This window comes from Muscardinus avellanarius (genome assembly GCF_963383645.1).
Source record: "Muscardinus avellanarius genome assembly, chromosome: 11".
In the NCBI taxonomy this organism is placed as follows: Eukaryota; Metazoa; Chordata; class Mammalia; order Rodentia; family Gliridae; genus Muscardinus; species Muscardinus avellanarius.
The window spans coordinates 99,125,360-99,140,313 of record NC_137797.1 but is presented as its reverse complement, the minus strand read 5'-3'; the positions used below and the strand labels follow the sequence as shown (position 1 = coordinate 99,140,313).

General features: G+C 54.1%; 1 protein-coding gene across 1 annotated transcript; it reads left to right on the top strand.

Moving 5' to 3' along the window:
• Positions 1–1,301: 1,301 nt before the first annotated feature.
• On the top strand, positions 1,302–14,142 carry TNFRSF1A (TNF receptor superfamily member 1A; the record flags this gene model as incomplete). Its single annotated transcript, XM_080704965.1, has 10 exons — positions 1,302–1,340; positions 9,364–9,517; positions 9,688–9,816; positions 10,606–10,755; positions 11,055–11,133; positions 12,750–12,823; positions 12,911–13,024; positions 13,298–13,326; positions 13,492–13,738; positions 13,838–14,142. 10 exons carry the CDS (start codon positions 1,302–1,304, stop codon positions 14,140–14,142), a joined length of 1,320 nt encoding a protein of 439 aa, XP_080561091.1.
• Positions 14,143–14,954: the final 812 nt, after the last annotated feature.

Below are 14,954 nucleotides of genomic sequence, written 5' to 3'. Positions count from 1 at the left end.
TTTTTTTTGTGGTACTCGGGATGGAACCCAAGGGAATTCTACCTCTGAGCTACACTCTCAGCCCTATATTTTATTCTTTATTTTTGAAGCAGGATTTCACTAAGTTTCAGAGGGCCTCACTAAGTCGCTAAGGCTGGCCGCAAACCTGCTGCGATCTTCCTGTTTCAGCCTCCCAAGTACCGGGATTACAAACTCGCACTACCATGACCAGCCTAAGACCAAGATTTACTCTAAGGCCAAGCCATAGTGGCACACACCTGTTATCCCAGTACTTGGGAGGCTGAGACAGGAGGATTGCAGGTTTGAGGCCAGTGTCAGCAACTTAGTATGACCTTGTTTCAAGATAAAAAAAAAAATAAGCCGGGGTAGCTCGTAGCTTGGAGGTAGAATGACTCTGGGTTCAACCCCCAGTACTTTAAAAAAAAAAAAAAGGCTGGGAGGTACAGTTCAGAGATAGAATATGCTTGAGTTTAATCCTCAGTAAAACACACAACGTGCACATGTTCACATACATACCACACACAAACACATACATGTAACACACACATATACATACCACACACACAACATACAACACAACACACACAAGGGAAACAGATTTACTCTGAAGACTGGGTTGGATTGGTAGCTCCCCCCAAGTGGGAGATGAGGTACCAGCAGGAAACTCCAGGGTAAAGGAGGACTGAAGGCCCACATCAACCCATCCTCACTCCGGCCTTAGGAAGCAGGGGGTCTTCATTTGGCAAATTGGAAAACAGGTTCCGAGCACTCAGGTTCTGTGTCTAAATTCACCCAGGTAACACGTAGAAGATTTTGACCTGGAACTCGGTGAATCTGACTTTTCCATCTGGGAAAGGCTGGGCTGAGGGTGCGTGGACCTCGGGACTGGATTGGCGGGTCCCGGCTGGAGGCGGTAGGATCTGGGACTCCAGGCACCTCTGGCTGGGCTACAAAGCGTTAAAGAACCTTGGCCCTGCGCCCTTCTCCTCCTCCGGGCCGCCTCCTCCTGTGTCTTCCTGCCCCGCGGTTGCAACACCACCTCCGCCACTCTCCCTCCCCTCTCCCCTCCCACCTCCTCTCTCTTCTCTGCGCTTTATTTCACCAACTTTGGGCTCCAGTTCTGGCCTCCAGGGTTGGGCTTTGAGGTTCCTGGGACCAGGCTGATCTCCACCCCTGAGTCTCAGCCCTCCAATCCCCTGACCCAAGACCCAGGCCGTGCCTGGGACCTCCCGGTCAGACCGGAGCCACCACCGCAGTCCTCAGCCCCAATGGGGGAGTAAGAGGCCCACAGCCGGCCGGACATGGGCCTCCCCACCGTGCCTGGCCTGCTGCCGCCACTGGTGAGACCTGGGGCCCCGGGAAGAGGGGGCTGTGGGTGAGGAGCCCCCTGGCAGGAGTGGGGCCTTTCCCAGGAGGGGGCTGAGCCTCTCTCCTGCCTTGGCCTGTCTCTGGTGCCTCCCTCAGACCTGTGTGGCCTAACCCCAGCAGGGATGAGCCATCAGAGGCCGGGGCCATGGGGGCCGCGGAGGGGCCCTGACTGCCAAGGAGGTTTGACAGCGGTAGGGGGTAGTGGTCTGGGAATGTGGGGGAGGGGCAGTAGGCCAAGGGTGGGGCAGATTTTGGGGGAATGGGAGAGAGGGGGCCCTTCTCTCAGTGTTCAGATGATTCTGAATTCTGTCCCTCTTGGTCACCGGCATGGCCCGGGAGTGTGCCGGCCTGAGGAGGGGAAACTGCCTGTGGGAGGGCGGGAGTTGGTGGCTTGTGGAATGGGGAGACTGAGTCCCAGAAGGGGGTGGGCTGATGGGTAAGTTTGGGATGCCGTGTGATAGGGATAGGTGTCTGGGAGTCGTGGGGGCAACCGGGTAGGGTTGGGACCAGCAATGGAGAGATGGCCCAGGCCTCCCACCTGGGGGCCGCCTTTGCCCTTCTGTCCCTGCCTCAGTTTCCAGACCGGCAGCCTCCGTGAGACTGAGCCTCTAGGGAGCTAGCCTCTCCCCCACCCTCGCCCCGCGCCTGTCCTCCGGCCCCTCCCCACAGGCCTACACAACAATCCCTTGGCTTCTCATTCCACTGCTCGGTTTGAGGAACTTGGTAACAAGTTGTTTCCCTCACTGGAAAATGTCCCTTTGTCCGGCCACAGCCTTGTTTTAAGGTACCTTGGTCTTTCTCCATGTGCTGGGACCGTTCCTGGCCCGGCTACCCTGTCTAGTTGGGAGGACTTTCCCGCCTGGACAGTCTCTCCTGGGCCTGGCCGGCTCTGGCTTCTGCTCTGGGTCTTACAGCCTTCCTTGCTTGCTACGTCTCCTGAGCCCCTTTTGAGCCCCTTTCTATCCAGGCCTTCCCTTCGCTTCTCCTCTCCAGCCCCGTATTTCTAGACCAAGCAGTACCGTCTCTGCCATGGCCTCTTGGTCTCTTCTCCTTCCTCCTGTGCCCCTAGTCCCGCCCCAAGCACCAAGACCTCCACCATCCAGCTCCCCTGTCCTCTTGATTCTGTCCCCCTGTGTGGGTAGATTACCTGGAGTCTTGTCACAGCCATGTGAATGTGAGCAGCTCCTCCGATCTTAAGTTTCTTTATCTCTAAAATGAAAGTTAAGGGTCACTACTTCATGGTGTTATTTTGTGCATATATACTGGGGATTGAACCCAGAGGCATTCTATCTTCGAGCTACACCCTCCGGCTTAATTTTATTTCATTATTTGGAAACAGGGTCTTGCTAGTTTGATGGGCATCTCACTACTTGCTGAGGCTGCCCTCGAACTTGCGATCCTCCTGTGTCAGCCTCCTGAGTACTGGGGTTACGAGCCTGCACCACATCCACGCCTGGCTGTGGTGTTATTTTTAAGATGGGATAGATGGATACATTTGAAGTGTTTGTTCTAGTTATTGTCTATTCTGTGCTAGACACTGTTCAAGGTGCTGGGATTACAGCTCTGAATGAGATCCCAGCTCTTAAGTTTACCTACGGTCTAGTAAGGGAACACCACCACCACCAACAACAACAAAAATTCCACAAATGCTTAGTTTAATTTTGTTTGTTTGTTTGGTGGTACTGGGGGTGGAACCCAGAGGCTTTCTACCTCCGGGCTATACTCCCAGACCTATTTTATATTTTATTTGGAAACAGGGTCTCACTAACTTGCTGAGAGCCTCACTAAGTAGCTGAGGCTGGCTTTTTTTTTTGGGGGGGGGATGGTACTGGGATTCCTGGAAGCCCTTCTACCTCTGGGCTACACTCCCAGACCTATTTTTACATTTTTTATTTGGAAACAGGGTCTCCTAAGCCAGCGCGCGCGATCCTCCTGTCTCAGCCTCCCAAGCGCGGGGATTACAAGCGTGCGCCACCACGCCCGGCATGCTTACTTTTTATATTGTTGTCATTAGTAGATTTGGTAGTAATTATTCAGTGGCTACCTATGTTTGGAAAATGAAGAGTAAAGGTAACCTGAACAGATCAAGGAAAATGCCTGGGCTGGGGGCGTAGCTCAGTGGTAGAGCACTGGCCCTACCACTTGGGAGGCCCTGGCGCCCATCCCCAGAGCAGTAAACCCCCCCAAAGCAGACCAAAGCAAAGTGCCTGGTACTGGGTTGCTGCAGCCCAGGCGGACGCGACCCTGAGGAACAGAAGCTCGGAGCTGAGGGGACAGCAGGAGCAGGTGAGGTCCATATCGGACTGTTCACAGCCACTTTGGTTTCTCACCAGTCAGTGGACAGGACAGAGCGCACTGTGTCTACCGGGAGGTGTGAGTGGAGGTGCTGGCGGGGGCCGGGAACAACGAATACAGGAAGAGTGGGGCACAGCAAATAGGAATCTGACTTTCCACAAATTTACATCCCAGGAGCCAGGACGATTTACAGTGATAAACAATATTAGAACAGTTGTAGAAGGGCCAGGGATGTGCCGTGGTGTGTCCCGGAGCAGCAATGGAGGTGGACCAGAGCTGGAGTCCAGTTCGTGTTTAGTGGACCTCGGCTTCAGGAAACCCAGAGCTTCCCCCAGACTCAGGCGTTCTTCCTTTGCCAGGGCTGGAGCACTGCCCACATAGATACCAGGGCTCACAGGGACTGAGAGCTCTGCAGAGCAAGGGCTGTGTATTCTCCGTCTCAGCATCCCCGCACCTGTATGGGCCTGGCACGGAGACTGTGCCCTCAACTGTCTGTTGACTACATTAAGGAGCAAGGGATCGTTAGAGGGGCTGAGGGAGGGAAAGAAAGCCTTATAGAAAAGTGGATTTGGAGCCGGGTGTGTTGGCGTACTCTTGTAATCCCCACGCTTAGGAGGCTGAGACAGGAGGATCGTGCAGGTTCGACGTCAGCTGCGCTGGCTTAAGAGACCCTGTTTCCAAATAAAAATATAAAAATGGGTCTGGGAGTATAGCCCAGAGGTAGAAGGGTTTCCAGGAACCCCAGTACCACCAAGAAATTTTTAAAAAGTGGATTTGGAGCCGGGCGTGGTGGTACACGCTTGTAATCCCAGCATTTGGGAGGCTGAGACCGGAGGATCGCGGTTTGTGAACAGCCTCAATTACTTAGTGAGGCCTTTGCAACTCAGTGAGACCCGGTTTCAAAATAAAGAATAAAAAATAGGGCTGGAGTTGCAGCTCGGAGGTAGAATGTCTCTGGGTGCTATCTCCAGTACCGCAAAAAAAAGGGGGGGGGGAATTGGAGCTGGATTTGGTGGCAGATGCCTGTAATTCCAGGACTTGGGGGGCTGAGACAGGAGGATTGCAGGTTTGAAGCCAATCTTAGCAACTTAGTGAGACTTTGATTCCAAATAAAAATTAAAAATAGGTCTGGGGAGATAGCCTGGAGGTAGAAGGCCCCTGGGTTCTATCCCCAGTACTAAGGGGGAAAAATACAAAAAAAATGAAAGTTGATTTGGAGCTGACATCTGAAGTTACTGCCTGGCAGGGTGCTAGAAAGGAGGGAGGCAGCGGAATTGGAAGACCAGTTTGGGGAAAGCAGAGGAGTGGAGAGATGGGACTTTGTGTTATGGGGTGGTGAGGACAGGAGCTGAAAACTTTACCAGACTGGAAGGACCCAGAACAGAACACTAAGAAATGAGAGTGGAACGCCAGGTGTGGTGGCGCACGCCTAGAATCCCAGGACTCAGGAGGCTGAGACAAGAGGATCCTGGGTTTGAGGACAGCCTCAGCAAGCAGTAAGACTCTCATCAACCTAGCAAGATACCGTTTCTAAATACAAATAAAACAGGTCTGGAGGTGTAGCTTACAATTAGAATGCCTCTAGGTTCAATTCCCAGTAACACACACACACACACACACACACACACACACACACACACACACACGCAAATAAAATAGGGGCTGGGGCAAATAGAATGCCCTTGGGCACAATCCCCACTGTCAAAAACAAAAAGAAAGAAAGAAAGAAAAGAGAAGAGAGACAGACAGACAGAGAAAAGAGACAGAAACAGAGACAGAGAGAAGAAAGGAAGACAGGAATAAGGGTGGGAGTGAAAAAAGAAAACAGGCCCAGGTGGAGAAATTCATGCATTCATTCATTCACTCACTCACTGTTCCCCAAGGGGCCTCCTGTGCGGGAGAGTAGAGTGTGCTAACCTTAACCTGCACATTCAGGGACCGAGTGCCCTATGGAAAGGATGTTTCAAGTCAGTTCCTGGAGAGAAGATTCCCGTGTCTGTTGTGTAAGTTGAAGCCTGAATTCACAGGAAAGAATGCAGGAAGCCTGGAGAGGCGGCGCCCGGCCCAGCTCCTCCTCTGGAGGCTGAGTGGGGAGGGTGGCTTGAGCCAGGAGTTCAAGGCCAGCCTGGGCAGTTGCAGTAGCCGGTAATCCAGGTTTGAGGGAACCAAAGGACATGGAAGGGGTGGAGAAATCACAGAGGAAGGACTTGCAGTGCTGGCAGACATCACAGGGCAAGGGACAGGACCTGTGAGAAGGGAGTCGCAGGTGGCAAAGGTCCCCGCCTTGGTACCAAGGATTTGGCGCTGCGACACTTGTCTAGGCGAGACGATGACGAACTCTGTTTGGGGCACGTTAAGGACCGGGGACTAGCCAAGTGGGGGCGCGGGTCTGCCAGGCTGGAGCAGAGGTTCTCAGCCTCTTTCCTGCGTTGGTGTCCTCAGGACCTGTTGCATCCCTTGTGAGTAGGTCTCAAAAGGGGAGGAGTGCATGGCAGAATCTTCAGTAGAAGCCTGTGTGTGAGCGTGAGTGTTGGGAGTGCAGTTTGCAAATTCTCCCATGAAGATGTGTGCCATTTATAGGGGCTGTGTGTGCGGGAGGAGGAGGGGAGACAGCATCTCTTGAGGGCATTACTGGCTGTGACTTGAATGAAAGATAGATGGATCCATCCATCAATCCATCCATTGATCGATCGATCCATCCATCAATCCATCCATTGATCGATCCATCCATCCATCCATTGATCCATCCATCCATCCATCCATCCATCCATCCATCCATCCATATATATTAATCTGCCCCTCCAGGTCTGCAGTTCTGGGTCTTCCCAGGAGAATGCGATAGGGTCTGACCAAAACACTCTCTGATCTCTCATCCCATGGGACTTGTGGTCTGTTTGGGGAGATCATATCTACTCTGAAATAACCATATTATGATAAGAGGACAAAGTATATGTGGTCAGTTCATGGTATTCAAAGCCACCAGGGCCGAGCATCTCAGGTGCCTGGGGAGCCATGCGTCATTAGCGGAGGGCTTCATGGGTGGGAGGTGGGATTTCAACCGAGCCCTTGGAGGAGATGCTGTCATGAGCTGCCCCCCACATCTTGACATTATGGAGGAACGCATTCTAATTGATTGACGCACAGAGGCTGGGGGAGGCACTGCAAAAAGGGTCCCTGAGACAGGGCCGGGTCAGGATAAACCGCGGGGTCCATCTCAGCTTCTCCAACCCAGTGTGCAGCACCGGAAGTCACACTTTAAAGCCTCCCAGGCGGAAGTTGTGGGGGAAGGTGGAGGGGTGCTGGGCCACCCCCTCAGCTGTCTCTGCACAGGAACCCCAAACTTCCTGTACTTCCTTGACTCCGGGCATGCAGGCTGGGGTCCCACCCTCAGAAACTCGCCATGCAAGTGCTGAGACAGGGCTCGCTGGGCCAGCTGGTGCCAATAAGTGGGTGGGGAGGAGCCCGAGGGCCCTGGCACCTCGGGGTCACTGCTGTGAGGGCAGGAGAGATGTGCTGGCTTCTCCTCACGTCTCTTCTTGGCTGCTCCTTGTTCTTGGAAGCGGGCCTTTGGGGCTCTGTGTTTTCTATAAGCCAGGCTTGGGCAGGAGCTGTGGAGCCTCAGAACTGGTCCTGTTTCCTTAGAATTGCCTGGGCACCCCCAGGGAGACCCCAAACCTGATGCAACTAGCCAGAGGCATCCAGGCTGTGGGAAGGCTGTGAACCCAGGGGCAGGGCAGTCTTGTTTTGCTTCCTGCGGGAACCAGGGAGCGTCAGGGGTGCAAGAGCCCAGGGAACAGGTTTATCTGTCTGGGACTTGAAGAGCCAGGAGGAGGAGCCAGGGTGGGGCTTAGGCAACAGGAAAGATGGTCAGGGTGGGAAGGAGCTGCGCGGCCCTCCAGGAGGGGACGAGGGGACGCCATTGACCTAATGGGAGGAAGCCAGGGGTCAAGGGAGACTTCCCTTTAGGATAGAATGGGGGAGGGAGGCATTTCCCAGAAATCTGTGGACCAAGTGGGACAGGGGTGCGTTGCCTGGCTCTTTTAAGGGGGAGAATAGGGGCTGTGCCTGCAAGAGAAAGGGATCAGATAGGGTCCCACTTGCTGGCTGGGCCTTCCTTTCTGCTGATTCATGACCCCTGAGGACTTGGGGAAGCTGTGAGTTCCCTCTCCTTCCCTTCAGATCTCCTCCCTCTGCCCTGAGTCACTGGGGCGGAGCTGCTGGGAAAAGATTTTCCTTTCCCGGATCTGACTTAACCCCCAAAGTCTTGGAGAAGGATGGACATGTGCATGGCCTGAGAAAGCCTTTCTCTACCTCCCTCTAGGGAGGCTTATCCCTCACTGTTCAGAGAACTTTGAAAAGCGCCCCCCCCCAAAGCTGTCCTAAGACCAGAGCCCCCCAACACTCTTCCTGACTGCCTCTGCCTGGTGGCTTTGCTCCAAGCCCCTGTGAAGTGCCAGTAACATCCAGGCTGTTCTTCAAGGAAAGAGATCACGCTTTCAGGACTGGGTTCTTCCCATAACGGAGCTTTCCTGTGGCCCTGGAGGGCCCTGCTTTCCCTGGGGGGCGGCTGCTGTGTTTCTGCCTTGCGGCTTTCCAAGTTTGTGGCTGAAGCATAAGCTTCCGGACCCTTGCAGGGCTGCAGTGGCAAAGGTGGCAGTGGCGGCGGCGGCAGCTGGGAGCCCATGGCAGGGTGCGACTTGCCTGTCTGCTCTGCAGCTGGGGCCCTTGAGGTCTCAGGACCTGCGGGGAGCTGTGGAGCTCAGTGCCCGAGGGCTGCTGGCCACCTCTCCTGCGCAGGGGTCAAGGAGCAAAGTCTGAGTTGAAGCTGACACTAGAATCTGGAGACCCATTTATTTAGCTGTTGTGGGCTTGACCCGTCATCGGTATAAAGCCTGCCTCCAGAACGCCCTACTGTGCAAAGGGCTGCACATTCTCAGCTCCTGACCTAACAGTCATCGGAGCCAGAACACCAGCCTCTGGCCGGCTCTAATTACGTGTGACCTTCGTACCTGCCCACTCCTGGTGCCCCACAACTTTCTCACCACCTACCTGACCCCCAAGGTTTCACTTTGACTCCCCTCCCCTCCTGTCAACCCACGGCGTATGTGCAAATTTAGCACTGGAAGGTGATGAGCTTTGAGTGTGCAGGCAAGAGACTGAGTGAGGTCTGATTCAAATGTATAAAGAAATTCTTGAGCTGTGGGCCAGGCGGTGCACGCCTGTAATCCCAATACTTGGGAGGCAGAGACAGGAGGAGCTCAGGTTCTAGGACAACCTCAGCACCATAGCGAGGCTCTCAGCAACCTAGCGAGACCCTGTTTCTAAACAAAAAATAGAAGCCGGGCGTGGTGGTGCATGCTTGTAATCCCAGCATTTGGGAGGCCGAGACAGGAGAATTGAGGTTTGCAGACAGGCTGAGCTACTGAGTGAGGCCCTCTGCAACTTAGTGAGACCCTGTTTCAAAATAAAGAATATAAAAAAAAATTGGGCAGGGGGTGTAGCTCGGAGGTCAAATGCCTCTGGGTTCCATCCCCAAACCCACAAAAAAAAAAAAAAAAAAAAAAAATCAGTGCCAACTGTGGAAGGGTAGAGTGGTCTTCAGAGAAGGGACTTGAGCTGGGGAGACTTGAGCTTGGCTTGTCTAAGACCTTGCCCCCACCTCTCCTGATGGTGTCCAACTCTCTGGTTCCCTCCCCCCAGGGGCTTCTGGCTCTGCTGGTGGGGATACATTTCTCAGGGGTCATTGGACTGGTCCCTTCCCTCGGGGACCGGGAGAAGAGGGACAGTCCATGTCCCCACGGAAAATACCACCACCCGCAAAATAGTTCAATCTGCTGTAACAAGTGCCACAAAGGTAAGAGGAAGCTGTTAACAGTGAGTCCCCTCCGCAGTGGGTCCCTGCTCCTCCGGAGGCCCCTCACTTTGCTCCCTCTGCTGGGCTGGGATTTCCTCGCGGGGCTTCCTGGCACGGGGCTCCTTGCTTGAGCTCGCAGCTGTAACCCGAGCCTGATGCCCCACTCACAGGAACCTACCTGTATGATGACTGCCCGGGCCCGGACCTGAACACGGACTGCAGGGAATGCGGAGCTGGCACGTTCACGGCTTCTGAGAACAGCTCCCCGCATTGCTTCAGCTGCGCCGTGTGCCGCGAAGGTGAGTCTCAGGGCAGGGCGGGGCTCCAGCAGGAGCATTTGTGGCCTGGAGTCTTAGAGTGGGCCTAGGACTCATTGAGGTGTGCAAGCTGGTGCAGGTGGGTATGGGCAGGAGTGAGTGAACCACATGGGCTTATGTGCTTGGGTGTGTTTGTGTTACCGAGACAGACACATGGCGATGGTGGTGGGTGTTTATTTTTTTATTTTTATTTTATTTATTTATTTATGGTACTGGGGGTGGAACCCAGAGGCTTTCTACCTCCGGGCTATACTCCTAGACCTTTTAAAAAATATTTTATTTGGAAACAGAGTCTCACTAAGTTCCTGAAAGCCTCACTAAGTAGCTGAGGCTGGCTTCGAACCTGTGTGATCCTCCTGTCTCAGCCTCCCAAGCGCAGGGATTACAAGCGTGTGCCACCATGCCCGGCCTATGGTGGTGGGTGTTTAAAAGGGTTGTAGGAAGCTGGGCATGGTGGCACACGCTTGGAATTCCAGTATTTGGGAGGCTGAGACAGGAGGATCGTGGTTCCCAGACAGCCTTAGTTACTTAGTGAGGCTCCTTGCAAATCAGCGAGACCCTGTTTCAAAATAAATCATAAAAAATTGGGCTGGGGGTCTATCTCGGAGGTAGGATGACACTGGGTTCCATCCCCAGTACTGCAATAAAAATAAATAAATAAATAAATAAATAAATAAATAAATAAAAATACATGGGCTCCAGGGAAAGGGAGAGTCGAATTCCTGCGGAATATGGATGCAGGACTCATGCCGTTTCCTCCTCCCTCACCAGAACTGTTGCAGGTGGAGCTTTCTCCTTGCACAGTGGACCGGGACACCGTGTGTGGCTGCAGGGAGAACCAGTTCCGGAATTATCTCAGTGAAAAAATTTTTCAGTGCCAGAACTGTAGCTCCTGCCTCAACGGCACCGTGACTATTCCCTGTGAGTATGGCTTGCTTCTCCCCACCCTGGGCCGCCCTTCTCCCAGAAGGAAGGTCTCCGCCTTTCTGTCCCCTTCACTCCTGCTCCGTGAGGGGCGTGCTCCTTCTCACTCCCGTGGCCGTGGGTTTGGGGATCAGCTCCTTCCTGGCCATCCCCACCCTCGTGCTCCTTCTCACTCCCGTGGCCGTGGGTTTGGGGATCAGCTCCTTCCTGGCCATCCCCACCCTCCCCTCTCCCGTGTCCTGGTCCCTGGGGTGCAGGAAACACCTCCGTCAGCTGTGTTGGGCTTCTCCCCACAGGCCAGGAGAGACAGAACACCGTGTGTACCTGCCATTCAGGGTTCTTTCTAAGAAAAAATGTGTGTGTCCCCTGCAGTGAGTGAGTATCTAATAGCTCTGGGGGTTGGATGGGAGGCGTGTGGGGGTGGCTGTGGCTGAGAACCCCTAGCTGGGCAAAAGAGACCCTCAGAATGTTCCTTCCCCTACTGGCTGGCTGAGTGGGAGAGACTGCATCAAGACACCAGAGTCCTTCTCCCTTCTCCCTTCCTCACACTATATTTCTTAAGTCTTAAACTTTTGGAGAGAAAAGCTTATCCTCTCAGGACTTGCCATCCTCCCAGCTCATGTTTTCAGACCCCTGGACAACAGGGTTTTATCTATTAATTCTAGAACACATTCTTTCACACCTCTGAAATCTGACTGCATCTTACTACAGTTGATGAGGTGTCATGGTTGACTCGGCAGCTCTGGGTGCGTGTGCTGTGTGTGTGCTGTGCCTCTTATGATCAATAAATAGCACTTTAGATCGATGCAATATAGTAGTTCCTGCAGAGAGAAAGAAAGGCAGAGAGAAAGGGAGGGAGGGAAGCAGGGGCCAGGGTCCCAACATCTCAGTCGAGAGCACCCCCCAACAACATAACTTCCTTCCACGAGGCTCCGCCTCCTAAATGTTCCACCACCTCCCGATAGCACCACAGGCTGAGGACCCAGCCTTTAACACACGAGCCTCTGCAGAAGGCTTCAGATCCAAAACTACCACCTTACAGTGCCACATCCCAACTGCAAAACGTGACAAAATAACTTCATTATCAGCTACCATTTATCAAGTACTTACGCTGTCAGGCATAATTATCTTAATTCTCAATCCTGAGATGTGGGTACGATCCCTGTTGCTCTCATAAGGGCATTGAGGGTTAGTGGTGAAATGGCTGATGGCATACTGCTAGCCAATGAATGGGCTGGAATTTATGTCCTGACCTTGACAACTCTGTGTGTGTGTGTGTGTGTGTGTGTGTGTGTGTGTGTGTGTGTGTGGTTATGGGAATAGAACATGGCTGTGTGAATGGTAGGGCTCTAGACCTGTGTCCTTGGGCACTTTTAACTTTTTGCAACATGGTCTTTCCAAAATCCCCGGCCCCTTCCTCCCTCCTTCCCTCTCTCTCTTTCTTTCCCTTTACAGGGAATACTGCATCTAACCTAAAGTGTCATTGATCATAAAAGCATAGCACACACAGCACACAATTCTAAAATTAAATGGTTCTCCGAGGAACTACGTTTTATTCTTCTGCACCAGTTCTTAAAATAGGCTAAATGCAATATAATATCCAGTCATGTGGCACATGCCTGTAATCTCAGTACTAGAGAGGCTGAGCTAGGAGGATCGCAGGTTCGAGGACAGCCTCAGCAAGTAGTGAGACTCTCATCAACCTGGCAAAATCCAGTTTCAAACAAAAAATAGGGCTGGAGGTTTAGCTCAAAGGAAGAATGCCACTGGGTTCAATCCTTGGTATCACACACAACAAGTTTAAAAATAAAAAGGGCTGAGGATGTAGTTCAGAGGTAGAATGCCCTTGGGTTCAACCCTCAGCTAAAAAGAAAAGAATTCCTTATGTTAAGAGGGAAAGCAAAGCATTTCCGACAATGTGCCTGTGTGTTTTCTTTCTGTGTACCTCTAATGGTAGGGCCTCTGGTCACCAGTGCTATCTCTTCTTTTAGCTGTAAGAATACCCAGAACTGCAGGAAGTGGTGCCCATCCACGTCTGAATCTATCCAGGGCCCTCAGGACTCAGGTGAGGAGAAATGATGCTGTGCCCCTGCTCACCTGGCCCCTCCCCAGTCTCTGCTCCTCCTCTCTGACTATGATCCCTCTGTCCCAGGCACCACGGTCCTATTGCCCCTGGTGATCTTCCTTGGTCTTTGCCTCCTGTCTGTAATCTTCATCAGCTTAATGTGCCGCTACCCCAAGTGGAAGCCCAAGCTGTACTCCATCGGTGAGCAGGGCCTTTGGGGGAATTGTGTTGGGTGAAAGGGATAGAGATGAGGAGTGTCCCTTACTTCGCTGCTGAGGACTCTGGGCAGAAGATGGCTCTGGTTGGCGGGTGGGCGGTCACGCTGCCTCCGTGGTTCTCTTGTCCCTGGGGCCACATAGGCGCCGAGGCATGTCACCACAAGTCCCCACGCCAGCCCCCAGCACAGGGTTGCTAGGGTTGAGAAGGGAAGTGAAATTTATGACGTTTTGTTTCTTTCCTTTTTTCGCCTATCAGTTTGTGGAAAATCAATACCTGTAAAAGAGGTGAGTAGAAAGCAGGAATCCACCCTCAAACTTCCCTGATTGTCCTTAATATTCTTATAATAGCCAATTACCCTCCACTTCTGGGTCGCCCTTACACCCGTCCCCACCTCCCATCTCTCGACGCTCCTCTGCTCACCCACTAATGCAGCGCCTTCTCTCTTTCAGGGGGACCCTGAAGGAATGACTACCAAGCCCTTTGTCCCAACCCCAAGCTTTAGCCCCACCCTCCCCTCCAGCTCCATCTCCCCCTCCGGCGCCACCCTCACCCCCAGTGACTGGCCCAACTTCAGGGTTGTGTCAACCGTCAGGGAGGAGGCTTCAACGCCCCAGGGGGCTGCGCCCAGCCTCACCACGCCCATGGTGGCCTCGGCTCCGAAGTGGGAGGACAGCGCCCACTTGCAGCGCCCGGACGGTGAGCTCCGAGGGAGCCGAGTGGGTGGAGGCGGGGGGCTCGCCGGGTAGGGGGCGGGGGCGGGCTCTGGAGGCTCACTGCCCTTGTGCCCCTCCGCAGACCCCGCGACGCTGTACGCGGTGGTGGACCTGGTGCCCCCGTTGCGCTGGAAGGAGTTGGTGCGCCGCCTGGGGCTGGGCGAGCACGAGATCGAGCGGCTGGAGCTGCAGAACGGGCGCTGCCTGCGCGAGGCGCACTACAGCATGCTGGCGGCCTGGCGGCGGCGCGCCCCGAGATGCGAGGCCACGCTGGACCTGCTGCGCCCGGTCCTCTGCGAAATGGACCTGCGCCACTGCCTGGAGGACCTGGAGGAGGCGCTGTGTGGCCCCGCCTCCCACCTGCCCGCGCCCCGCCTCCCCCGATGAGGCCCCGCCCCTCCCAGGGGCGTGGCCTGCGCTGGGGACTGCTGCATCCTGCTCCTGCAGCCCGCGAGGATCCTCCCGCAGGATGCTCTCCGGATCCCCTTTTTTCTGGAGAGGCGGGTCTTGGACGGACAGGCATGACTTGGCAGCCACTTGGTGCTACCCCTTAGGTGTACAGAGCTTTCCCCAGCTGCCTGAGCACCGCCAGAGAACCCTGGGTGTGTGCGGGGTGGTGTGGAGCACAGGAGTCTGCTGGTGGCTGGCTGCGTGTGTGTCCGGAGCCCTGCAGGTAGCTGTGGGGATGGGGCGCCATGCTTCATGCCCTTTTGGGGTGTGGGGGGCCCAGCAGGCTGCTCAGGGGCCTCTGCTTGGTCTTTAGCCCCCCCCCCCCGTTTTTTACAGTAGATAAGCAATCTTTGTAACAATTCTATTACACTAATGGAAATTCAGCCCAGTCTGTCTGGGCAAGCCTATAGTAAGCTGAAATTGCCCCAGATCAGGGGCAAGCCCCAAACAACGGGGCCTCCAGCTGGAGCCATGGACTTTTGTAAATACACTAAAACTGAAATTAAACCTCTGCTCCTGGAGGAAGTGAGTAGTGTCTGGGTGTAAGAGGCTGGGACAGGGACCGGGAATCTTGACGGATGGGATGGGCAGAACCCTCATTAGGGACAGGCAGCCCAACGCCATCATGCCTGCTTACAGAGGCATGGCGGTGCTGTCGGGAACGCCTCCACCCCTTCTCTTTCTTCTCGCCCTCATCTGGCATGGACCAAGCAGCAGTTCTATTCACAACTTTATGTGGGGCTTGGAGG